The sequence below is a fragment of the Calypte anna genome, chromosome 2 (genome assembly GCF_003957555.1).
Source record: "Calypte anna isolate BGI_N300 chromosome 2, bCalAnn1_v1.p, whole genome shotgun sequence".
Lineage (NCBI taxonomy): Eukaryota > Metazoa > Chordata > Aves > Apodiformes > Trochilidae > Calypte > Calypte anna.
The window spans coordinates 135,248,220-135,274,622 of record NC_044245.1 but is presented as its reverse complement, the minus strand read 5'-3'; the positions used below and the strand labels follow the sequence as shown (position 1 = coordinate 135,274,622).

Sequence of the window (26,403 nt, the reverse complement as noted above, 5' to 3'; positions counted from 1 at the left end):
AATGTCAGACTCTGTTGAGTCTTAACCAAAGTACTGTCTTCTTACCATTGCTGTGAATATTTTTCTCTATATTTGGTTAATCGAAATTAAAAGGACAAGTTACAGAATTATTTCAAAACATTTACTGCTGTCCAGCCTGTCACATTTCTATTTCAGTGACTGTAGTGTTGGGCACTTAAGTATCTTTAAGGACTCCTACCTCAGTGGTTTATCAGAAGTATTTCATAGACAGTGAAAGTGATTATCAGGGCTCTGTACAGAAATCACGGCGCAGATTATATTTCCTTCCTTTTTGTCTTGTTCACATATTATTGGGCTTGTGCATTGGTAAAGACGGGACACTGTTAGTCTTCATAGATGTTCTCTTGCCAATTATTCTTTTGTTTGTAATGTTTCATAGGTAACATCTCTACTATTATGCTGTTTCAATGTGATATAAATACAGGGGCTGAAAACGGATTACACACAAACAATTACTACATTTTCTGCTATTTGTCAGGGTCTTATGAACTATGAAGTCAGTGGCAGAACTGCTCTCAAACTTCAGTGTTTGTCATTTTACATGAAGATGTCTTCTTCCCAGTGTCTTCACAGCTTAAGGCATGAAACATTTTCATGTGGATTAATGTTTGTTAGACTTGTCCAAGATGTGAGCTGTGAGGATCGGATAGCAAGACTGCAACAGAGTAAATCACAGGTATATGATATCATAGGTGGAGGAATATAGAAACACAGCATTGTAATTAATTTATTTGGCTTGCATTGTGGAGATTAAGGTGGTAATTCTTGCTTAAATTTACAGCTCTTAAATGTAGTTAGTATTGATTTCATTTTTAGCAAATTTGCTTCGTGAATCAGAACAAAATACATAATGGTTTGTCTGGGACATTTTGCTGATGGTAGCAAAATTACATTTTGGCAAAAATTTCTAAACAGATGTGTCTCAGAAATAGCAAACAGGCTCACTGGCACAACTTTTGTTTTTAAACTCAGTCATTCTATTTATCCTTTTAAGTATGGGTAGAAAATAGCAACATTATTACTTAACAGTTCCTTGTAATGCTAGGAACTAGGATAGGTTTCTCTAGAATGTATTTTGGAAAGGTATAAAATAATTTCTCTAGTACAGTATGTTTAAAAAGTTCTTCAATTTTTGCATCTGAGAGAAAGCTATTCCAAAGCTTTTAGTCTTGCATAAAACTTTTTAGTTTTCAGTTTTTAACTTGTAATATGAATTGAAAATCTTTTTCACACAGTACTATTTGTTCTTCCAGTTTTCATGAGCTTCAGCGATTTAGCTATGAAAATTTAACTTTAAGAACTTTTTCAAATCACTACTTGATAAAACATATTCCAATATGTACAAATCAATATACAGGACTTTCAAAATCATTGAATCAATATGTTATTGTTGGACAATTTACTTCTGTGAACTAACAATTAAAAATGATTCTCAATTGTCTCTAATACAAGTAAAACTTTATTATTACCTCATATGTTTCTACCTTTTTCACAATAAAGAACCTAAGCCTGTGATATAATGAAATTCCTCGGTTTTGTTTTACTTAGTAGATGCTAAGTGCAGTGCCTAATTAGTAAGCTTAAACTCAAGATAAGTTTTTGGATTAATTTTTCTAACTGATCATAAAACGATTTAGAGTTTTTAAGGAAGGAAACCTGGTGTTCTAAACTTCTAAAGTACTGTAATTAAGGGATTTCTTGCAGTCGTTACAATTTTTCTTTCTGTTAGAAGTGTCAGAATTCTTTAAAGCTTTTGTTCTGCAATGCTGTACTCCATAATTTTAAATTTTTTTCTTTTTAATCCTTGTCATTAATTATCCAGCAATTTTGACGAGCTTTTCAGGCTCTCGGGCAAGTTCTATTCAGGTTAACACTAATTAAGCCAAAACAAGAACAGCCAAAACAGTTATGCTTCAAATAATAATAATAAAATGATTTAAAAATGTGATGCGGTATTTCCATCCTGTAACATGGTAATTCTGTCCAAGTTACCTGAAAGGCATTTCCATTTTGGAAAGTAGTAGCACTACATTCACGATCTATTTTAATAGCTCACCAAAACATAAAGCAACAACAACAAAAAAATTGACACGAGAGCGTCCAAAACAATTTTTGAGTTATTAGGTGTTTATGCACCATTAATACAGAAGATGGGCAACATCAGTCAGGTTCCCTTACCTTTCTGAAAGAAATCTGTGAACTACAATTTTGAGATTTGTTTTCTCACACCATTAGTTCTGTTGGTGTTAGAACTGATTTTGTAACTCTACAACATTTACCTAGTTCATTCAGCATAAGATTTTATGTTAGAAAGTGGAGCATTATTTTAATGTGAAAAAAATTTTATCAGGTGTGGAAGGGTGCCTTTTATTACTTTTCATTTTGTCAATACAAAATCCTGAGCAAGCCAAATACTCCCTCCCCTCCTGCTGCTGCAGCTTCTTTAGAGACCTTCAGGCATTTATTGAACTGGGAGAGGAACATTTCCACCAACAGTTAGGTCAGTCACCTGCTAAGAGCTGTTTATACAAAACAAAGGCCTCCCTCTGTTCGTCTTTGTGTGTGGATAAAAGTCAGATTCTTTGCAGCTGCTGTGCTTAATTCCCCTAACTTCATGGGGCAAACTTCATCACCCTTACCCATCTCTTCTGAGCCTTCTTCCATTGTAGGGGTTTATTGGTGTATTCATATTCACAACAGATGAATAATTGGTTGGGATACTTGGTCAGAGAATTTCAAAATTATTCACATGTCCTGAAAAATTTATTCCCATGGTTGTATTTGAAATACTTGATTTAGTGAAATTTACATCCATCAAAACACCTGGTATTAAACACCTTAATTGTGAAAGTGTCTTTCACTTTTGGGAAATCAATCACCCATGAATGGCTTTGGTTTGAAAACTGATCACTTTCTTAAAAACTGGAAAAAGATTATTGCAGAAAAAAATAAAACATCTAGATGTTCACTGAATAAAATATGATTATATAATTGGCATAAAATGGGTGGAATTCTCATGCTTCTTTCTCGCTGTAATATGATGGTTGGACATCATGTGTCAGACTGCGTATTATAGAGATTAAACTTAATTTGCCTTATAAAAATGTTTCTGGTTAAAGAAAAAGAGAAATAATTGATTTTTTTAATATTATTGTGAGTAAAACAACACTAATATAAATAGTAAACAGTAGATTGTAAAGATATATTTTAGCATTAGTACAGCAATTTTTAAATAATTGAAATCCAAATTAACTTTTCAGCAGCATTCCAGGTCTAACACAAAAAAAATTTTTAAGCAGTTGTTCACCTTAAGATAATACATGTGTGTTCTCAACAAGAAAGCTTATATTTCAATAATATTTAAATATTTTTTTTTAACAGCTGAGGATGCTTGTGGAGGAACTATGAGAGGATCCAGTGGTATCATCTCGAGCCCAAACTTTCCTAATGAGTATCATAATAACGCAGACTGCACATGGACAATTGTGGCAGAGCCCGGAGATACTATCTCCCTCATATTTACAGATTTCCAAATGGAAGAAAAATATGATTATTTGGAAGTAGAAGGTTCTGAACCACCTACAATATGGTAAGTCAAGTACTGCAATTTTAATGTGGTTGAAAAAAAGTTATGAGATATGGAAGGATAACTTCTGTTACTTTTCATTTTGTTTGTGGGCAGCCTTGTTGAAAACAAACAAAAAGCCCCATACCCCATATTAATGGTTGTTACTATGCAGTAAATGTTGATATTCTAATTGTTGCTCTAAAATACTGTCTAAACATGTACCAAAGATGTATCATTTAGGTGAAGGGCACTGTAGGCTCATTCACCTCATTGTCTCTATGTCTCACTATATAATGTGCTGGTGGTATGGCTGTTGTTACACTTACCTCAGAATTCCCATCCTTATCCATTAGGTACAACATCCTGAGCTGAGTAGCTCTTCTTGGTTTGGGGTTATTCCAAATACACTGCCTTTAGAGAGGATTTCTGTTTATTCGTTTGTTTGTTGATGTAGCAGTAGTAGCTATATTTGCTTGACTAGCTTCTGAAATTACTGATCTTAGTGTAAGATGCATTGTGTAAAACAAGTAGAAGAAATAAAGTAGTAAATCTCTTTCAGGATAACTTCAGTTAAGCAGAAAAGATAAATGAAAGGATACATGCTGTGTTTTTCTGGCCTGGTAGTTTTGTGCATCACGACACTCAAGAAATATTAATATGATAAATCCTTGTATTTGGCATTTTTGTTAAAATATACTGCTTGTTCACAGAAAATGAGGATGTATGTAAACACTTAAATAACTGATTCTCTCCAGTAAAGTCCTAAGCTCTTAACTGGTTCATAAAGCATTATGAAGGTTCTGCACAGCTGTCAGAAGCATTTGAACAACAGGTGGCTGTCTAGCCCCATTAAAGTCAGAAGAGTTTTTTTTCTTATTGTCAGTACAAAAAGCACCAATCACAACACAGATGAAATAAACTAAATTATTTTAAAAATTATGATAAGAAAATAACCCAAATTGGGTAATAAGATTGTTTTGAAATCATCAATCTCAGTGTCTACAAGTGATAGCTAAGATACTCTGTACTACTTCAGGGTATAGTAGAAGAACTGCACACTAACTCTCAGTATTAACAAATAGTATTTCATAATTTGAGGTAATTTACACTGCCACCTACATAGTTAATTACCTGCATTAGAGTATTAGTTGATTGTCATTGAATTTTTCAGGCTATTTAACTGAAATCTTTTTAACTAGCTGTCAGTTAAAACAGTTTTTTAAACACTAATTAATACTAACTATTAGTGAGGTGACACCAATGACATACAGACAATATGGATCACTTGCGTAGCTATATGTGAATTCTGTTACTCTTCACTGTACTTCATGTATGCAGTCACAAGGTTTGAATGTTTATTTTTTTAGCTGCAAAAGGGTATGGGTGTTTAAACAATACAGTAAGATTACTTTATGCATGGAAATTCTCATCTGTTTGTAAAATGTAAAAAATTTAAATGCTAATTTAATAATTGCTCATGTAAAGAAGCATATTTGAGCATATTCATTTTTAGCTTGTAATATATATTTCCTAAATTAGACTGATGTATTCAATTATGCAAAAGTGTCTCCCTGTATGTTAGGAAATACAGATTTGGAAAGCTTAATTAAAAACAATTTGTTAATTAGATTTACACTGGTAACACTTTGTATCCCTTTAGACTATAGCTTCAGGTTCATAGCTCAAGATCTCTTAATTTTTAAAGAATACCTAGAAATCTACATAGAAATCTACTTCTAAAACTAAAACCAGGCTTTGTGATCTTTTATTCTGGAAAACAAATAATACAGAATTTGTAAAATTACTAAAATTACTAAAGGTTGATCTGGATAGTAAGTAGTATTTTAGCATCATATCTTAGACATTTTGTGGCTCTGTTTGTCCATTATAGCTGTTCATTTAACAAAAAACCTCAACATTTTCTTCTCCTTAATACCCTTAATTTTTGGCTCTTGAGTAAAACAATCACCTAGAATACACATCAAGTAGATAGTTTGCAGGTATGCAGAATGGAATGCAATTGGAATTATTCGTGAAGTGCTAAATTGTTGTCTTCCAGGCAATCAGTATTTCAATTATTCCAACTCCTTTCTTCAGTAAAATTTTGATAGGTCGTTTCCATTTAAGTACTGGGAAAAAATTGCACAGATGCTCTTGTGGGTTTTTCTTTTCTGATGTGGAGGGCTGATTCTGGTCTTTAGTAAGGTGAATGAGAGGGTTTTTTCATTTTGGAAGTAAAAATAAGCAAAAATTATAAGTTTGAGGAAATTGTTTTCCTATTTTTTCTCCTCATCAAAGCAAAAAAAAAAAAAAAAAAAAAAAAGAGGTCCAGTGAAATGTTCCTTTTGCCTAAGTGAAAAGTTAGTGTTTGAGACATTCACTGTTGAAACAAATAGAACTATAATTATGGGATAGTTTTGCCTAACAAATGGAAGCTCAGAGTTAAATATTTCGAGAGCATCAGAACATGTAGGAGTTTTCTAATGCTTTCCTCTAGGATACTTTGGTTTGGAATGCTTCAGTCTCTTGTTTTGCCTTTGGTCACTTTTAATGGAATATTTAATCATCACCTAGCAGAAACCTGCAGTTATTCTCTTGGCTGCTTTGACATGGGTGTCCTGGGTTCCAGCACATATTTGAGTCTGAATTGTTAAGGCAATAATTGAGACTCTAGTTGACTAAACTGTGGAGAAAGGCAGTAGAACCTGCTTTCCAGGATACTCCATGACAGATGTGCTTAGAGCAGTCCTCTGATGACAGTGATGATGGAGAGTGTTACACACTGTTCTAGGCAAACATTAAATGTGTATCTTTTGTTCCTGATTAGCAGCCTAATTTTAGCTGGTGTATTAAAACTAGATGACATTTACAACGAAGAAAAAAATGCAGCAAAGGTATTATTAGTCTAGTTGAAATTGAAATGGTGATTAATTTTGAATTAACCAACACATTTTTGGTGTGTAGACTGGCAAGTGATAGAAAATATGGTTGCCTTGAAGTATTTTACATCACTTCTACCATACTGAAAGAAACCCACCAAAGTTTTCAGCTCTGTTCTTGAAATCTTTGTGTAGTCTTCTTATATTTGACCTAACTGCTGGCATGTTCATATGAAATAGTAGGATACTTACGTATTCTTTTTACTCTACTAAATATAAAATTTGGAATATGATGTAATCACCCCCTTTAGAACAAATTAACTCACCTCACTTACCTATTACTGATGGCAATATTCCTGGATATTTCAAAAAGTTTCCTCTTTAATTTTCCTAAAATGTAAAGGAGACCTAGAATTTTCCAGAGTAAGTTGAAGCACTGTATTGTGTAGATCATCATTCTGTCTCTGATTTTAGCCAAATTATAAATTATTCCTGTATAAATCTAGAATCAATGTAAAATAATGCAGTTTTTTATGATTTATGTTGTAAAATATATGTTGGTAACACTTTAGGCAATTTCTTTCTGTTCTGAAATATATTAAAATATTTCATTGATTGATGTTGCGCATTTTGTGCACCATATAAATTATGTTAAAATAGCTGTTAGAAAACAACATCTGAAAAAATTTCTCCCCTGCAAATAGTGGTTTTGCACATTGTTTTCCCAGTAGAAACACTCTTTTTGCATTAATTTTAAATATCCCGTGGAGAATGATGCAACATTTTTGAAAGAATATTTCCCTTTTAGGAGGTTTTGTCTGATATTCTTAAACTCTTTTAGTCTTGATGATAAACTTCTTCAACATGGCACATTAGCTTAAGACTCCCTTGAAAGTTGTATGGATGACAAAGAACACAAAAATGCAGGTTTTTGTGTTGCCAAATCAGAATTTATTCCAAGGAACTCGTTATTTATTTCTTAATAATTTGGGTCTGTCCTTGAGTTAGGAACATTCCTGATGAGCTTTTCTGTGGATATACCATGACCCCATCCAATTATTTAATATTGTGAGCTTAATTTGTTTACGCTTCTGGATAGTACAGGAAAGAGCACTTTATGAGCAGTTTATTTGTTACAGTTTTATGGCAGTCATAATTTTCCTGTAAAACTTCTGTGAAACCATTTCTCATCTAAGAGAAAAAAAGATTAAGATGTATAGAAATATGAGAAAATATACAGTCCTCAATAAAAAATACCAGTGTACTCATTGACCAGTACCTTAAACACAACATTCTTAAGTTTCACAGTAGATGATTTTTTACATTTTGTGAACAGATAATTAAATTTTAGCTTCAGGTGTTGCTGTAGTATTGGACTTGCTGACATTTTTGAATCCAAGTTTACAATCTCTGTTAATTATGTTTTGAAATATTGGTAGTATTTTTAGAAAGCAAATAATATGTAGTGTTTGGTAGAAAAACAATATGCTAAAATAAATATTTATTGAGAATAAATTTTATATTAATTAAAGTAAGTGTAATTTAGCTCTAAATTTCACAAAGGAAAAATCCTTCTATAAAGTTTTAGTGGAGATGTTGCATAGCATTGCAGTAAGATCTGCACATAATTAAGAATAGCTATTTTGGATCAGTAATTGTTTATATTTGGACTTCAGTGCCTGATAGTGGCAATAACAGTTGCTTAGGAAAAGAGCAGAAGGCACCAAGGTGGCCGGGTGTGCTCTTCCCCCTTTTCCAGACTCTTAGCTTCTGTAGTCAGTGATTTAGAAACTTCTTGAACCAACATTTATTTGCCTTAAAATTAAGTGTCAAAGAGCTGTTAAGATATTTTTGTTAGTAATTTTTCAAGAGTTATTCTCCAGGATCCTCTGGAGACTACCAGATGAATTTTGTTTTGTTCCTTTTTAAATCCAGGTAGGCTTGTATCAGTGGGGTCCCTGTTGTCAACACAGTCATGTTTTCTTTAAAATGACCTTAATTGATGTCAATCATAACTTTTCATAACTTTTCCTCTATGGAGACTGTATCACCTGTTTCCTTGAAGCCATCCCTATATATTCAAACTCTCTTCTTTTTCACCATCTTAGTATATTCTCTGAAGTAATGAAGCTTATCATCCTGTGGCTTTCTCTTCCCTTTGAAATAACTTATCTCCTCATTTTCCTTCCAAGTCCTGTGTACCTGGTAATCAATATTGTGTGAGGATCTGTTTTCCTCAAAATTCCCCTCTCCCTGAGTCTGCATCAGATACAGTTTTGAGATCAATGTCTTAAGTTCCATCTCAGTTGACAGAATAAACAAAAATATGTTTGGCTTGTCTTCATTATTCATAAAGTAGTCACTGATCACTATTCCATGGTACAGCTTTGCATTTTGATAGCATCACACATTTTCACTTTCTGGTAGCCTATATACCATGTTGTGAAAACACGGTACATATATATACTCTTTAAAAACATGACATTTCAACAGCACATCACCTCAGACATTTTGCTGAGTAAAAATGGAAAAAAACATGTCTTAGAACAAATGGGAAAAGCACAGAGAAATTTTCTCCACATGCTGCTCAACCTGAATGTTGCCTGTTCATTCTAGAGGAGCCTTAGGTAGTTTCACTCTGCATTCATGATCTGATGCTGTGGGATCATTCCCTGAAACAATTTGTTCTAGCATAACAGACCTTGTGTAATACCTAGAATAAAATGTCTCTCACTCTCATATTCCTCAATGATACTTCCTCTAAAATGTACATGGCATCTTAGGTGCCATTTTCCATGCTTTTGCTTTTATTTGCAATTTAATGATGGTGAAAATTCCTGTCTCCTGTCTCTTAAACCCATTTTACTCGTGCTATGAAAATACAAAATTACAATTTACTTTGCAAAACTTGTAAGCAAAGCTACTAGTGCTAATTAAAAGCAAACTGAGGTCAAGCAGACAGATCATAGTATTGAAATTTTTTTGTTTGGTTGGTTGGTTTTTCTTGTTTTATTTTCTTGGGGGAGGGTGGTTAAGATGCAGTTAATTCATGTTAGACATCTACATGGTATTTTTTTTAATTCCAGATTAGTTAAAACAGAAATTAACCTTCAGAATGCATTTAAAAATTAACGTACTGCTTTTGGCCATTACTGTTCAACATGTATTCATTAACACAGCAGGCTGTCAGTCATATCTTTTTAACAAAGCAGTTATTTGATTTATGCAACCATCCAGTGTCTGAATAGGTTAGATTTATTTTCAGTCAATATGCATGATCAAATGATGCTGCTATGTGAGGTGACAGAGGAAAACCTCTGCCTGGCATAAATGTGGAAACTAGAGGTTAGAGGTAGACAATCATGTCTCATTAATACAAGGACCAACGTAAATAATGATGTGTTGGAGAAAAAAAAACAAAACAGATAAGTCAAGAAGAGGTGCTTAGAAGTAGAAAGTAAAATAACCTAGAGGGGAAGAAAACCTACCTCAGGCCTGGCTATTGTTTTCCTGAAAATAACACCTCAAATTGGAAAGTGATGAGTGTAATTATTTCTTTTTCATTAATGAAGGCTGTTGACACTGCCTTAGGTATAATTACTGTTTTCTCACTAGTTACTAGACAAATCTGTGTGAAATCTGTGCTTAATGCTCAGAGGCAGGACTAGGGAAAGCAATGCTTATGACTAATACAATCCTAATAATGATGTTGAATGCCCCAGGTGGTCGATGGTTTGTAATCTGATACAGTTGGATTCAAATTTAAAAAATACTGACAAAATGAGTACTGATTAACACAGGCAAAATGCCATCAGAAGAATGTTGCTGTTCTAGCTGAAGAGATGGAAAAACAATGTTTGCCATACTAACTGAATAAAGTGCAGTCCCGAAAACCTGCTGAAAGGTGGTTTGCAGAATATTTGTTTCCTGAGAGTGGATATAATTATTTTTTAATTGAATTTAACTGGGTAAAAAAAAAAGTAACTGTAGAAAACTGCCAAATTTTTAGAGTGCCTAGGTGCAGCTGCCTTCTAAAGCAGGGACAGAAGCTTTCAGAGATGATGCAGAAAGTCAGGAATAGGGGCACTGTAATAATAAAAATACTCTAGGCTAACAGATATTGTGTTTTCCTTTCTTGGAATCAGAGGCTTTCCACAGAAATCAAAGATTGCTGTCATTTAGTATTTTCCTCTGTAGTTTGATTTCATACATTGCAGTTCAGCATTTCACTTCTGGCATTTCTATGAGGTAATTCAGAGCAGTCCAAGAAGCAGAGTGTGTTCTGTAATGTGTAGGGTCAGGCCCAGTGGTAGCAATAGGAGGAGAATTTGTCACAGTGGTTTGTGGAGGTTAATGGCACTTTTTTTGTTGTTCTGTTGTGGGATTCACATTTCACTGGCTTTTGAAAAAGACTTCGAAACTTTATGTCTGAGACTTGCAAAACGCTTCCTGAAACATGAGGAAGATTTTAATCTAATAAAAGAGAAGGATATCACACATTTAACAGGAGAGATGAAGAGTTCTCTGTGTTATTTTGTACTACTTCTTCTTGTGTATTTCTGAAGAAATAGAAGGCCCTTCCATTGTACTCTCTTCTAGTGATTTTTTCTGTGTTCATTTCTCAGGTTGTACTTCGAAGTGTAGTGCACTACTTACTACTTAGCAATGACTTACATGATCACAGACTCATAGAATGGCTAGGATTAGAAAAGACCTAAAAGAACATCAAGATCCAACCCCACTGCGTGGGCAGGGACACCTCTCACTAGACCAGACTGCACAAGGCCCCTTCCAACCTGACCTTGAACACTTCCAGGGAGAGGGCATCAACAGCCTCCCTAGACACTCTATTCCAGAGTCTTACTACCCTCATGGTAAAGATTTTTTTCCTAATATCTAGCCTAAACCTACCTTCTTTCAGTTTAAAACCATTACCCCTTGTTATGTCATACCCTCTGGTGAAAAGCCCCCCCTCAGCTTTCCTGTAAGCCCCCTTCACTTACTGGAAGGCTTCTCTAAGGTCTACCTAAAGCCTTCTCTTCTCCAGGCTGAACAGCCCTAACTATCCCAGCCTGTATTCAGAGGTGCTCCAGTCTTTTGGTCATGTTTGTGGCCCTCTTCAGACCCATCTCAGCAGGTCTGCCTTTCCTATGCTGGGGCCTCCAGAGCTTTATGCAGTACTCCATGTGGGGCCTCAGAGCAGAATAGAGGGACAGAATCCTCTCTCTCACTCTGCTGGCCATACTACTTTTAATGCAGCCCAGGATGCAGTTGGCCTTCTGAGCTGCAAGCTGGCCCTGTCAGCTGATGTTGAGCTTCCCATCTACTACCAGCCCCATGTACTTTTCCTCAGGGCTTCTCTCCATCCATTTACCCCACAGCCTGTATTTGTGCCTGGGGTTGTGCCAACCCAGATGCAGGACTTTGCACTTCACCATCTTCAACTTGGTTAGGTTGGTTAGGTTGGCATCTTCATTCTTTCACTTGGTGGTAAAAGTCTTGAAGTCTGTGTTCTTTTTAAAAAAGACAGATTTAATTACTTTGTGACACTTAAAATAAATAGACGCAGTCCTTAGCAAAGAGAAAATCTGACTTTGGGAAACTTATATCCATGGAAATAACAAATCCACTGAACGTGTAAATCCTGGGATTCAATATGTTAGGTGTGTATTTACATAATTAGGTTATAAGGGAACACAAGACGGAATAATTGAATCCTATAATGAAGACGATTATGCATAGAAGGGAACTCAGAACCTGCCTAGTCTAACCTACTGCTGAAAGCAGGCTTGGGCTGAGATGAGAAAAGGGCACTCAGGTTTATCCAGCCAGGTCTTGAAAACCTCCAGTGATGGACACTGCACACTCTGCAGGCAACTGCCTTCAATGCCTGCTTGTCAGCACTGGGGAAAAAGCTTTTCCTTTTTTTTTCTTATTTGGAAATAATTGTGCTTACAGTCAGAATCAACACACAAGAATTTAGTATCTACAGGCATGTCTTTGAGGTCCAGACATCTCTTGTGGTCTCTTTCTTTGTGGATAGGCAGTGTTACTCTGGGCAGGTTGCCTAATCTGGCCAGTCCTACCTTGTGTCTTGAAGACACATGGAAGCATGTTGGAGTCCTTCCTTCCCTTGGGCTGTGTTGTCCCATTCATCTTATAGAGGTGTTTACATAACCAGAGTCATGAATGATCTTGTCTTCCTCTAGACTACAATAAGATAAAGCTTATCTGGTACATTTGACTTTTTACTATATAATAGATTAAAGAGTAGGTGAGACAACTGTTTGTTAAATGACAGTGAGTACTTGAAACAGGCACAGAGTCCAGTGTAGTCACAGAGTTACCTTGGCTCATTCTGGTACAAATTAACACCTTACATGTCCACAAAGTGACACTGCTTTTGAAAAATATGTTTCCGCTCTTATGTCCAGCTCATCCCTTGTTTTGGCATTTACATAGTCACAAAGGAGTTGCACCTAGGAGTGATACAGATAAAAACTTTTTTTCTTCTTGTGTTGGTCAGTAGAAGGAAAGGTCAGTAAGTAAGCTTCATCAGGACCCCAACTTTGGTGTCTCTATGCGAACACATGTAGAATGGGGAGCAAATGAGGAGACACGCACGTGTATGCATGCTATGATATCATTGGCATCATGGTGACTGAAATGATATTAGGATGGAGAGATATTAGAAAGAAATTCTTAACTGTGAGGGTGGTGAGGCACTGGAACAAGTTCCCCAGTGAAGCCATGGCTGCCCCGTCCCTGGAGGTGTTCAAGGCCAGGCTGGAGGATTGTTTGAGCAACCTGGTCTAGTGGAAGGTGTCCCTGCCCATGCAGGGGGTTGGAACTAGATGATCTTTAAGGTCCCTTCAACCCAAACTATATTCTGTAAGACAACAGGGAGTCACTTAGGTTGTTGGGAGACGGCTTCTTGAAGGAGTTAGGATCATCTTACTGTCAAAATAAAGCCTGAACATTTTTCTTCTCAAGTACTGTACATTAAATGGCAGCAATTATGCAAGGATTTACCTTTTTTTTTTTAAATCCTTGTGTGCAGAGACTCCATAGAATTAGTTGATTTCCATGATACAGTTTTCTGTTTTATCCTTAGTTTATTGTGTTCCTGTGACAGTATACAATATTTTATTCTGATTAAGGTACACAGTGTTGGGAAGTTAGTGTTTTATTGCTGTTGCAAAAATTGGTATATCCCATAGGTTAAATGAACTTCTGTTAAACAATAATTTTGAAGCTGTTTCTAATTTCTTACCTTTCATGAGTACTACAAAACTGCAGATTTGTAATCCTCGTCTGCAGATACATGTTCTCATTATTTTGATGGTGCTTTTGAATATGTATGAAGTTATCACCTGGAGTCAAGACACAGTTTTCAGTTGAGTAGTTTACACATTGTATGGCCTTTTTACATACATTATTTTAAAGAGTGACAGGTTTATATTAGTATAGCATAGTATTTTACAAAGTCTTATGAGCATTGAAAAACAATATGGAAAATTATTTTTCTTGAATCCTTATATGGTAAAAGAGTAGAAATGATTTTTCCACCATCCCTCTTGGCAAAGATTTACTAACTGCCATGTTTGTGCTTCTGTTGCCTCCTTTAACTTTTTGGATGAAGAAGCTCAGAGTTCTTCCAGCATTGCTTATTCGTAATTCTGTTTTGTAGAAACCAGATAAAGACTTGTTTAGATCTCAGGCATTTAACTATTGAATGCTTAAAAAACATGATCAGTAATAAACAAATGCAAAGAAATCTGAAGTCTGAAAAAATACAGATAGGAAGATGATTGGTATTTTGACAAGGAACACTTTCAGTGTGCTTGCTCCTGCAGAATGCAGCACTGTTTGATATCATTTACTATTTTCTCAGGATGGCACTTGCAGGAGTAGTGAGGAGACATTGCTATTGTCTTGACTGAAATATCAGTGACTGAACTGGCAAATCTCATAAGCAAGGCTGAAACAGCCATTTTTTATGCTGCATGTGTTTTATGGTGGGAGAAAGAGTGTTAAGTATAAAGAAGAGGGTAACATAAAAGTCAAAACAGGGTAGGGGATAAGCCTTCACAACCAACCCACAACAAACACACAAACCTAGAACCAAAACATGGAATTTTCTCTGTTGTCATTCCAGAGCAATTTAAATTTCACACTTGTCATTTTTTTTCTAAGTCCCTGCCATGATCTCTCTACTTTATTCAGCAGCATAAGTGCTGGGCTGTGTGAGAACACAGAGATAATCCTGCAGAGATGATTCCAAATCACTCCTGTTTCTATATTCCAAGTTAAAAATGTTGGTCTGTTTTGTACATTGGTAAACTATATGCATTCATAATCCCATCTTTTATGTCCCAGGCCATAACAGTCAAAATAATAATGTTTTGAACACATCAGTGAAACCCTTTGTGTTCATGAATAAATCCTGACAACAAATGAAAGATTGCTTATACATGGCCTTAGAGACTGCTCAGAACTTCAGATGCTGCTTCTGATTTTTTGTCATTGTCCATCTGTTTTACCTTTGAATATCTTTTCAGGTGATTTAGGTTGCAAATTTACTTTTAAAATGAACCAGCAACTAAACCAAACCATTAAACATCCTGTGAACCTCTAAAGCAATTTGTTTTATTAAGGATTCACACAATGTCAAATCAGTGTCAGAGCAATTCTTAATAGTTACAAGCCATCCATTTTGCTGGTGACTGGTCACAACCCACAGCTTCCTGGTCATGACACAACAGTCAGTGAAAAAGAAAATAAGTCATTCATGTATTCTTACTGTATATTTATTTCTTCTTTGTAAATAGGGTATTCAAGTGAAAAAAACACCAAAATGCAGTACTCTAGAGCTTTGAAAATGAGCCTTGAACAAATAACTTATTCTCAAATACCCCCCGCCTTGAAGTAAAAGATCTCTATTCAAATAGTTGTGTAAATGTCAATAAATATTTTTATCCCATAAAATTTTAAACTACTTTTAAAGTTAATGGTTTGAGATGTTTCCAAATTAAATTAGATGGATTTTCATTATTTTGAAACCTAAGGGTAAATTAATCTAAGTATATTTAAAAAAATAAGTATTTGCAAGTTAAATGCTGTTTCCCTGTGATCTACTTCCTGAACCACGTTAGTGTTGTGTTATCCTGTGTCAAGGTAGGTATAATAACATGAGAATTGGTACAGAAAAGAGGGAAACAATGGAAATAGATATAGGAAAAGCATCTACAGGGAGAAGAATAAAATAGACTAAAGCTTTTAAATCTTGAAAAGAAATAAATGAGAAAATATATGAAAGGTTCATAAAATTCTAGTATTATATGTCAGATAAGGAACATTGATCATTTCTTTCACTAAAATAAAGAGGGACACTCAGTGATTCATCAGACTGAAGATTAAAGCAAAAGGTAGAACTTTTCTGTAGCATGCATAATTAAGTTGTAGTAGCATTGGCAGATGATGTTATAGATAGAAAAAACATAAATTAGATTGAAAAATAGATCAGAATGTCATAAAAGTAAAATTGAGCAAAGGGTATTTAACATAAAGTCCTTTTTAAGAGTCTTCACTCAAGAGGCTTTGAATCCATAAAATTGCTAGAAATTGTAATGATATATGAATGATTGAATCTTATTCCTTATAGTCACAATTTCTGAAACTCCTGGTGAATTATCTGTTACTGCTCATTGTTAGAATAAAGTATTATTCTCAGTATATTTCTGATTTAACACACCAGTACCTACATTTTTAGATAATGTTAAGGCTATGATGGTTATTAAACATGGTATAATTACAGTCATGCCAGTAAGACATTTTTGCATGATTTATATAAGCCAAATAAATGATCATAACTGAGATTTATTTAGAGTAATAGTTTTGCATTCTGGGGGCTGAGGTTTAGAAATTTTCAATTTATGTTATAAAAATATTCTGCTGTTATTTAAGGCTTGTTATAAGAAAACCTAAAGCTGTGTACTCATTAAGCTTAAAGGCTTCAGCAAGTATGGAATTTAATATTTCACCTAGTGTTATCTAAAATTTAATCATAACAAATATTCAGATGAGAGCAATACTTTAACGTAATTTTGTTTGGTTTCATTTTTCAGCTAATTAAGAATTCTTACTGGAGCTTGTTGATGAATATATATATATTTTGATTAAGCAAACTGCTTGTCTTCTGTCATGGGCAAGTAGACTTTTGGATCTTTCTAAGATCCAGTAGGGAAGTTGCTGGATCAGCTTTTTCTTTACCAAAACTTATATTTGAATCAGCAGAAAAAATACCTATTCCATAGTACATACTCTTTCATACTTGAAGCATATAATATGTATTCTGATATCTTTCATGTGGATGTATAGCACTGCCACAGAACTTTTTTCCCATTATTTTTTTCTAGAGGATAAACTTTTACCACAATCCCTGTTTACTGAGAAAGAATGTACTGATCTGCATGTCCTAAGTGAGGTTATGGGTAAGGTTGCAGTGAGGCTTTATTTCTATTTAATAGGTGACACTATGTCTTTAAAAAACAGAGCTAACCTTGAACTGAAGCTTCCAGCTTCTTACCAAAGCTTTCCTATCTGTATAGTTTAGAGAATTTGAGATTGAAACCCAAAATGCGGGCATCTTTACTTGCTTGTGTTTTGTTTAGTTTTCTGGGGGGTTGTTTTCTTGTTTATTTGTTTGTTTTTCCCAGAGATTTAGTTGTAACAAAGGGGAATTTCCTAAAAAGGTGGACTTAAGGAAGTTCTGGAGTGTTGACTATAATTAAAATCATAGTTAAATTCCAGTGGGAGAGAAATGAGTAAAGATTATGACATCAGAAAAGGCTAGCAGTCCTTAGAATAATAGTTTTTCATTCAGTTTTGAATTACAAATTAATTTTCTAGGAGGACCTCTCCCAGATGTCTTAATAGATTTAAACTAGCCAGCTGAAAGTTATATTTATTCTGAAAAGTTTGCTAAATGTGGCACTAAGGCTTTGCTAAGTGTTCTGAATATTATTTTTGTTACTACAGTCGATGTGTTAGACATTTATAGCCATACAATGGAAAGTTGCCATTCCATTTGGTTTTGGTGACTTTGTGTCAAAAACTGTGAATTAGTGCAGCACACTATACTATTCTGTTTTTAAAAGATACAATACAATAAGCTTACATTCCCAAATTTGTGAATTCAGTGATGCTTTACCATTGAAAAAATGATGCATATATAAAGATATATATATTATTTTTTTCCATTAAAAATACTTAGGAACATATACTTTCAGCTGAAGTCTGAGAGTAACCCTAAAAGAAATCAGAGTATAGCAGCCAGCTAAAAATACGTTACTTTAAAAAGTATTGCATCAAATTGACAAAAAAGGAGGTAGAGGGATTGTATCAAATATCTGGTATGTGTCTATATATATATATATGTATATATATATATGTTCATACATCAAGTCAATCAAGAAATAAATATAGATGGATTTCTTAGATATAGCCATTGGTATTCTATCTTAACATTTATCTGTTATCAAAAAAAAAAAAAAAAGAAAAGAGAAAAAAAAAGTGCAGTGCTGTCAGTATTGAATGTTAAATTAGAAGGGCAAGGCATTCTTTCTCTTCTGAAAAATTTTCAGAAAAATGCAAAGGACTTTATTTGATGAAAAGTGGGATTTTAGTTGTCCTCAGATAAATTGAAAGAAAAGAGTGGTTGGATATGGGCCAAATAAATTTTTAGAAACAAGCTACAGGATTTCTTCATTGCAGAAATTTTAGCAGAGTATGAGAAAAGAAGAATCTATGTAAGACTATGAAGGCTGAAGGTAATTTAAAATGAAATAACCTTATTATTGATGAGTAAATAGACTTAAGTACTAAGCACAAGGACAAGAGATGTTAAAAAAACCACCAAAACAAGCTTAAGAAAAAAAAAAAGATAACCTGCAGAAGATCTGACAGAAATTAATATATTAAATAGCAGATAGCAGGCTTTCCCAATACAAAAGAAAGATATAAATCATAATTAGGGACTATTAGAGCTCCCAGTACAGCCACAAGGATAAATATATCAGAAAGTTTATGAAAAATTAGAAAAGAAATATATAACTAAGGAATAAAATCATAAAATAACAGGAAGCCGGGAAAATACAAAGGTTATCACAATTGTTGAATTACAGCAACGAAAGGATTTAAGAGACAGTGATGGACAGAGCCCATAAATACATTGTAAGTAAAAAGAAAACAAGGGAAAACAGGCCCTCTTTGCAAAATGCAAAAGGACAGGGACACATGGCAAGTTGTAAGAAAATGTTACCTCTGAATCCTGGAAAGGAATAATGGAGATAGTGATGAAAAATTGTTTAATGCAAAATCTGATCGTATTTTAGAAACCTTTTATTTATGTATTTATTTATTTATTTATTTTTAATTACAAGCTAGTGGAAAAAAGGGAAAGTGCTGTCTCTAAATACGTGCTGTACTTAACTGGTGTCACTGTTTGAACAGGAGGAACTAAAGAAGGAGGGTACTTGGACTCTGTGAGGGGCAGAACACAACAGGAGGGATCTGTTCCCTCCCATTTCCTGCCATACTCTATAAAAGACCAGAAAGTCAGCAACTACGGCCTTGTTTTCCTCCCACTTCTTGTGGATGTGCTGCTGTTCGTTACAGTCAGCTTGCCATATGCTATCCATCGGGTTGTACATATATATATATATATGAAATTTAAAAATTGTATAAATTTGTATTTTTTAATTTAACCTTTGTGTTTCCTTTCACTTGTGTTAGTAAAATCTGTATCCAATCGTCTTCAGGTTCCAACTTAAAGTCTTTATTCCCCTTTTATCTTCCCTTTGTGGGGCGTGGGATAGAAAGGAATTCTGTCCATAGTACCCCCAGACTTTTAAGCCTTGACAAATGGGAAAATGCATACAAAGAATAGTTGCTGGTTAGGATAATGGAGTAAGAATTATGCATAAATACCATTGATGATACTGAGCTGTGGGGGGGTTGAAGGCTCTGTGAGGATAGAAGTGTATTTCAAAATTCTGAAAAATTAAAGGGAACATGCATATATCATCAGTGTGAGATTACTTCAGGCAACTATAAAATGTAGTAGGTTAAATAAAGAAGACAAAGGTATAAATACAACATAAGGAGTTATGTATATATAACATAACCTATACAGATGAATAATACCTAGTAAGTACATCAGGAAAACAGAAAAAGTAAACAGTCATAACAAACATCAGTGAACATTATGTCCTTGTGTCCACCAGTCACATAATTGTGTGTATGCATGTGCATGCTTCTATGTGTGCAAAACTAAATCCTTATTATAGAATCTGGCCTGTACAACCATTTTAAGTTGCGTATAGGGTTAATGAAAATGCTAAAAAGGGCTGAATTCTTAAATAGCTGACAAAAAATGTTAATGCAGGTTCATTTGCAAAAATAAGTAATATTTGGTATTTATATAGCTTTTAAAACTGCATTAGCAGTTACATAAATCTTTTCATGTTTCCTAATCAGATATTTCCCTGTATGACTTGCTTAAAAAAAAAAAAAAAAAAAGAAATAGTGAAACAATGTATATCATTAGCTGCTGCTGTAGAGCAGTCAGCCTATCATTTATTCTCTTTGTCATGCTAGGATGGGAGTCAAAGTTAGGGCTAAAGTACACTGAGAGATCTGTGGAGCCTAAACTTGCTTTCTCCTGCCCACTCTTTTGATTCTCCTCTGGCTGTCTTCCATGTCATTACACTCCTGTAACTGCAATACATTAAAAGTCAGTCTTAACAGATCTCTAATACACTTATTATAAATTATCTTTTATCAGTTATTAGATCTGAATATTTGCAGACGTTCCAACTGGCATATCAGAATAGTTAAGGCTCCCAGAGTGTGTGGTTCCAGACCGTGGAGAGGTTAGAATGCTGTGACATGGATCACAGTGTCCTACTCTGATTTGGTGAAAAAAACACAGGTGACTGGCAATGGGATACCTGCAGTGGTGTCTCTGTGTGTGCTCATCTCTAAGAGCAGCATTTAGTCTTTGGAAGAAAATGATTATAAAAATTGTGACTTGAAATTGTATGAACTTGTATGAAGTGCACTTCATACGCTTGTATGAAGTGTGACTTGAGTAAAATAATTTTAACGTGTATACATCCATTTCAAATCCACACAAAAGATACAAGAAGGGTTTCTCTAGTTGCAGTGAGAGAACATTTGAATATGAATGTTACAAATAGGTAAGTGAGGTAAGATGAAGCACACAGAAAAACTGCAAATTCATAGTGCTGTTTAATTGAGAGAATTTATTGTAAAAATATAATGCAGTATTAATGATTAGAGCAGTGTAATTCGGATATTTAAATTCAATTTCTGCCTGGAGGTAGGACATCCGGGAGTCAAGGGTGATCCCACACAGGCCATGCTCTCATTGATGATGCACGGTTCTGTAGGTTCTGAACATGGGTCAGATCCAGTGACTTTGAGAGCAGAGTGAGTTGACAGCCCTCAACATGGTAAGTGATGAACCAAGTTCAGGGTCCCTCCAGGAGCCCAGCCAAAAGGAGATGCCCAGGGACATACCCAGGGCTGGCTTAGACTGAGCTGGGATGGGGCTCTTTGGTCCAAGGGCAGAGGGTATCAGGGTCCTCAGGAAGGGCTAGTCAGGGCTAGGATGGCATCCTTAAGGCTTTGGTAGTTTCCAGTTTTGTCTTAGATGTCTTTGGTGGAGAACAACATACTGTCTCTTTGTGCTTGGGATTTTTTTTAATTTTTTTTTTTGTGACATAAAGGATGATGTTTGTCAAGCACTCTGAGATGAATGTTGCAAAAAATTACTTAGAGTAAGAAATTTATTAGCTTACAGATACATTGCAGAAGAGGGAAAGGTCATTAGAGATATATGTACAAACAATTTGAAAAAGTATCTTATGTGATAAATTCAGTAGATCTATTGACATATAGAAGTAACTGAGCAGAACATTAATTAAAAAAACAAAGTAAGCTAACTGCTGCATGGATACCTTGACAGCAATTATATTTAAATTATCTTTAAATTATGCATAAGAGTAGCCTTTTCTGACAAATTTCAATATCTACTTTGATATATTTTCTGAGTCAGAAAATAGGAAATAGGAAAGAGGCAACTCTCAGAAAAAGATCACTCGTACTTTGAGTCAAGCTGCTTAATTTTCATCCTCTTAACTTGGTATGATGAGTTATTCTTTAAAGACATTTCAGGACTTGCACTGCCTTATTACCACCCTTAAATAAGATGCAATAAAGTAACTGACTCAAGCCTAACATGACAGCATTTTGAATTACTCTTCTAATATGAGGAACAGCTCTTTTAAGACACATTTGCATTTGGATTTAATATCTAACTGTGAGTAACTAGAGTGGCAGATACTCAGGAAAACTTTCAGATTCTAAAAGAACTTTTCCTAATAAGACCCAAGGGGCCGCTAATTTTGCTGCAGAGTAGGAGTAGTTTGACTTAAATTTTAAGCGTTATCTCCAGCCAGCGTTGCATGCAAATTTCCCTTTATGCTGTACAGGAAATAAAATTACAGTCTTTTACCAGTCTGAATATTGCATACCTATATGTGCTTTTCATTTTAACTACTGTAGTTACAGGAAATACTGAGGATTCAGGAAAAAAGATAAGTGAGAATCAGCTGCATGGAGAAGTACTGTTTCCTTCCTATTTCCTATGCCTCACAAGTATTTTTAGTTGAGTCTGGCAATACTGTTATTTATGCATAGCCCAGTAAATATGACTTTTCCATTATATTGGGAAGTGGCCACATGCTTGGTATTGATATGGCATCAGGACTGTGTTAAGATGATTCTGAGATATCTTGACCTGAGCCAATTTTAGGATTGTTTGTTAACATCTTCCTACTGATGAAGTGATTGTGTATCTATCATGTATGGTAAAGGTCTGACAAACACAGGCAGCTGCTGTGTAACACATTGTAACACACATCTTTCCAACAACTCCATGGGATGGTACCTCTACCAGCTCCCTGGTAGCCTGTTCAATTTTTAAACACTCTTTCTGTGAAGAAATTTTTTCTAATATCCAACCCGAACCTCCCCTGGCAGAGCTTTGCCCCATTTTCTCTTGTTCTGTCTGTGGTCACCAGGGAGAAGAGGCCAACATCTGTCTCACTCTGACCTCCTTTCAGGTAGTTGCAGAGAGCAATGAGGTCTCTCCTCAGCCTCCTCTTCTAGTATATAACACCAGAAGGGTTTGATACTAAATTTCTTTAATTAAAGAAGTTACTAGTATTAGTACTGAGGCTTTTCAATATTTAGTCTTAGTCCATTAAAGCTTTAATTGGACTAACATTAAATTTTAGCTATATATATGGGATGTTCTCATCTGTCCCAACAAGATTTTTTGTATAAGATAAAGAATACTATGGTCTATTGAATATCTAATTTTAGTACCAGGCACAATGTTTTTTTCTTTGGTATACTTGTTAACATTTACCAGAAGGACTCAAGAACAAGCTTTTTCCCCCTGTTACTGATAACTTCTTTCTCAAAATGAGGAGCCAGTAAAGAGAGGTGCTGTGCTGGGCCCTGTTCTTACTAACAATAAGGTTAGTGGGGAATGTGAAGCTCAAGAGCAGCCTTGGCTGCGGTGAACATGAGATGGTCAAGTTCAAGATCCTTTGGGCAGCAAGGAGGCTGCACAGCAAGCTTGTTACCCTGGACTCCTGGGGAGCAGATTCTGACCTCTTCAGAGACTTGCTTGGGATAAACGATCCCAAGAAAGCTGGTTAATAGTCAAGAATCACCTTCTCCAAGCTCAAGTGATCCTAACAAAGAGGAATTCAGGCAAAACTGCAAGATGAGTAAGGAGCTCCTGGACAAACTCGGGCATGAAAAGGAAACCTACAAAGGGTGGAAGAAAGGACAGGTAGCCTGGTAGGAATATAGAGAAGTTTTCTGAGCAGCCTGGGATCTGGTTAGGAAAGCTAAAGCTCTGCTGGAATTAAATCTGGCTAGGGATGTTAAAGGCACCAGGAAAAGCTTCTGTAGGTATATTAGTGATAAAAGAAAGAGCAGGGGAAATGTAGGACCTCTCCAGCAGGAAACGGGAGAACTGGTTACCTGGGATATGGAGAAAGCTGAGGTACTCAATGATTTCTGTGCCTTAGTTTTCACCAGCAGGGGCTCAGGCCACGCTGCCCAATTCACTGGGAGAATTAAGAACTATCCCCTGATACTCCTTAGGTGTTGGTATTGGGACTGGTGCTGTTTAACCTCACTGTCAGTGACATGGATGGTAAGATTGAGAACACTCTCAGCAAGTTCACCAAATGGCACCAAACTGTGTGGTGCGCTGGTCAAACTGGAGGGAAGGGAAGTCATCAAGTGCCTTGTCACTTTCATAGTAAAAAAGTTTTTTCTTACATTTAAATGGAACTTCCTGTGTTCCAGTGTGTGCCCGTTGCACCATTGCACCTTGTCCTGCCACTGCGAACTATGGAGAAGAGTCTGGCTCCATCTTCCTTGCAACCACCCTTTACATTCTTGTGGACTGATAAGATCTAACTTCAGCCTTCTCTTCTCCGGGCGGGAGTCTCAGTTCTCTCAGCCTTTCCTCATAAGAGAGTTACTCCAGTCCCCCAGTCATCTTTGTTGTCCTCTGCTGAACTCTCTCCCATAGTTCCCTGTCTCTGTTGAGCTGGGGAGCCCAGAACTGGATGCAGTATTCCAGCTGTGACCTTACCAGGGCAGAGTAGAAGGGGAAGGGGAGACCTCCCGGGACCTACTGGCCATACTCTTCTTTATGCAACCCAGGATTCCATTGGGTTTCCTGGCAACAAGGGCAAACAGCTGGCTCATGGGTAATTCACCATCTATCAGGACTCCCAGATCCTTGTCCCCAGAACTGATTTCCAGCAGGTCCACCCCTAACCTATACTGGTGCTTGGGGTTCTTCCTCTCCAAGCAGAGGACCCCACATTTGCTGTTGTTAAACCTCATTAGTTTCTTCTCTGCTCAGCAATCTTGACTAAGTCACACTGGGTGGCAGCACAGACCTCTGGAGTGTCAGCCACCCCTCCCAGTTCTGTATTATCAGTGAACCTGCTGAGGATACTTTCTGTCCCTTTGTCCAGGTCATTGATGAACACAGAATCATAGAATTTCAGGTTAGAAGGGACCTCAAGGGCTGTCTGGTCCAATCAACCCTTCTAATACTGTAGTTCATACGAGATGTTCAACATGTTGAACTTGTCATTGCTTCTACCTCAAGCTGGGGCTGTATCTTCTCAGTGGTGTTTTCAAACTTGTCTTCTCCTGCTCCTTGCTGACTGCCCTGACCTCCTCAATTGTGCCAAGGAATTACACAACTTTCCATATCTTGTGTGGCAGCAAGATCGATGTTAACCATCATGTGCAGTGCAGGGGAAGTTATTATGTGTATATATATTGATTCTATGATCTGCTCAGGCAAATTACGTGCAAGGTTATCTGGTATATGAGGTATTTGCATCATAATTAAGAATAATAACTCCTTAGGAGTCTCTGACATCTGTATGAAAATCAGTTTAGGACACCAGCCTTTCAGGCAATCAGGACAGCAACACTGTCCATTGGTGTTTTGTTTGTTACTTGTGTGACAAACAAATTGCTTGTATCATAGGCCAACATTTCAGAGTACAAAGTCTCCTTTTACCTTTCATCATATCTCATTGTTCTGGCAAGTTAACAGATAACGTGGAAAATCTTTGACATATAAACATCTGGCTTTATAAGATGCAGTCTACTTCTGAAGTTAAAAATATTTATTAATCTTGGCACTTTTCAACTTGTAAAATCAAAAAAAGTACTACAGACTTTCACAAGTTGTACCTTTAATCATTCCTCGATGATCATACAGTGATTTCTTATAGCCTTGCTTCAAGCAAAAGTAACTTTATTTCAATATTGAGCTTTTTCCAGCATTGCAAAGCCATGAGAAGGCTTTTGTGTATTTCAACACTGACATGTCTAAAATGAAGACCTATTTTTTAGTCTTCCAGACATTATAATGAACTTGACAAAAAGAGTCTGATTATTTCATCTATCTGACTAACTAAAATGAATCAGTAGATTGATACTTTCCAGAACAAGTGTTTTATTCAAGGTGACATAATGCAGAGTTGTTGTTTTCTCTTCTATGCAAACATTGGCTTATTTAAGTTGTCATTTGTTTTGTAAATCAGAAAAAAGTGAGTAGAGTGGAATTTCTACCTAAAACTGTAGTTTAGTTCTAAATAGCTGATTAGGTTATATTTGAAGAGTGATAATTTACTGTTTTAAAAATAGAATAATAGCTTTGTGTGAGTCATTTGGCTGCTGATGTGTAAACAACAACTAAGGATGTACCTAGCTTCAAAAGTATTTATGTTCTGCTTCTCATTTAAATAAAATGCTTAGTCCCAGTACAGGCAGTTTTGCAGGAACTGACCTTTGGAATTTGGTCTTTCACTGACCAGTGCCTTTATACCCACTTAAAATTGGAGTGATGCATTGCCTGGGAAGTGCTAACAGAGCTTTGTATTTCAGACACTTTTTCTTTTGGACACTTTTCTGCTGTGTATAAAACTTTGAGAAAGAGATGGCTTTAGGGAGTGAAGTCTTTGTCTTCTTTCCTTCTTCAGGACTGAATTCCTACTGTTTAGTTTCTCCTCTGAAAGACATGTTCTGTTGTTCCTTATGACTAGACATTGAACTATGCCAATGCTGAAGATCAACTCAATTTAATTCCTCTTTTGTAATTTTATTTATTTGCTTGCTTTAGCTCCAAGCTAATACTTTTCTTACTGTGTTGTTCCTTGTTTACATAATTTCAAGACCTAACTGAGAAACTTTGTTTATTTTGATACACTAAGTACCTTTCAAATTAGCCTG

The 26,403-nt window shown here is 35.6% G+C and overlaps 1 protein-coding gene across 1 annotated transcript in view; it reads left to right on the top strand.

Moving 5' to 3' along the window:
• The window catches only part of CSMD3 (CUB and Sushi multiple domains 3), a 552,597-nt gene that overhangs the window by 165,407 nt on the left and 360,787 nt on the right, over window positions 1–26,403 (top strand). Inside the window, 1 exon segment of the mRNA XM_030444571.1 lies at window positions 3,403–3,610. Coding sequence (XP_030300431.1) covers window positions 3,403–3,610 — 208 coding nt within the window.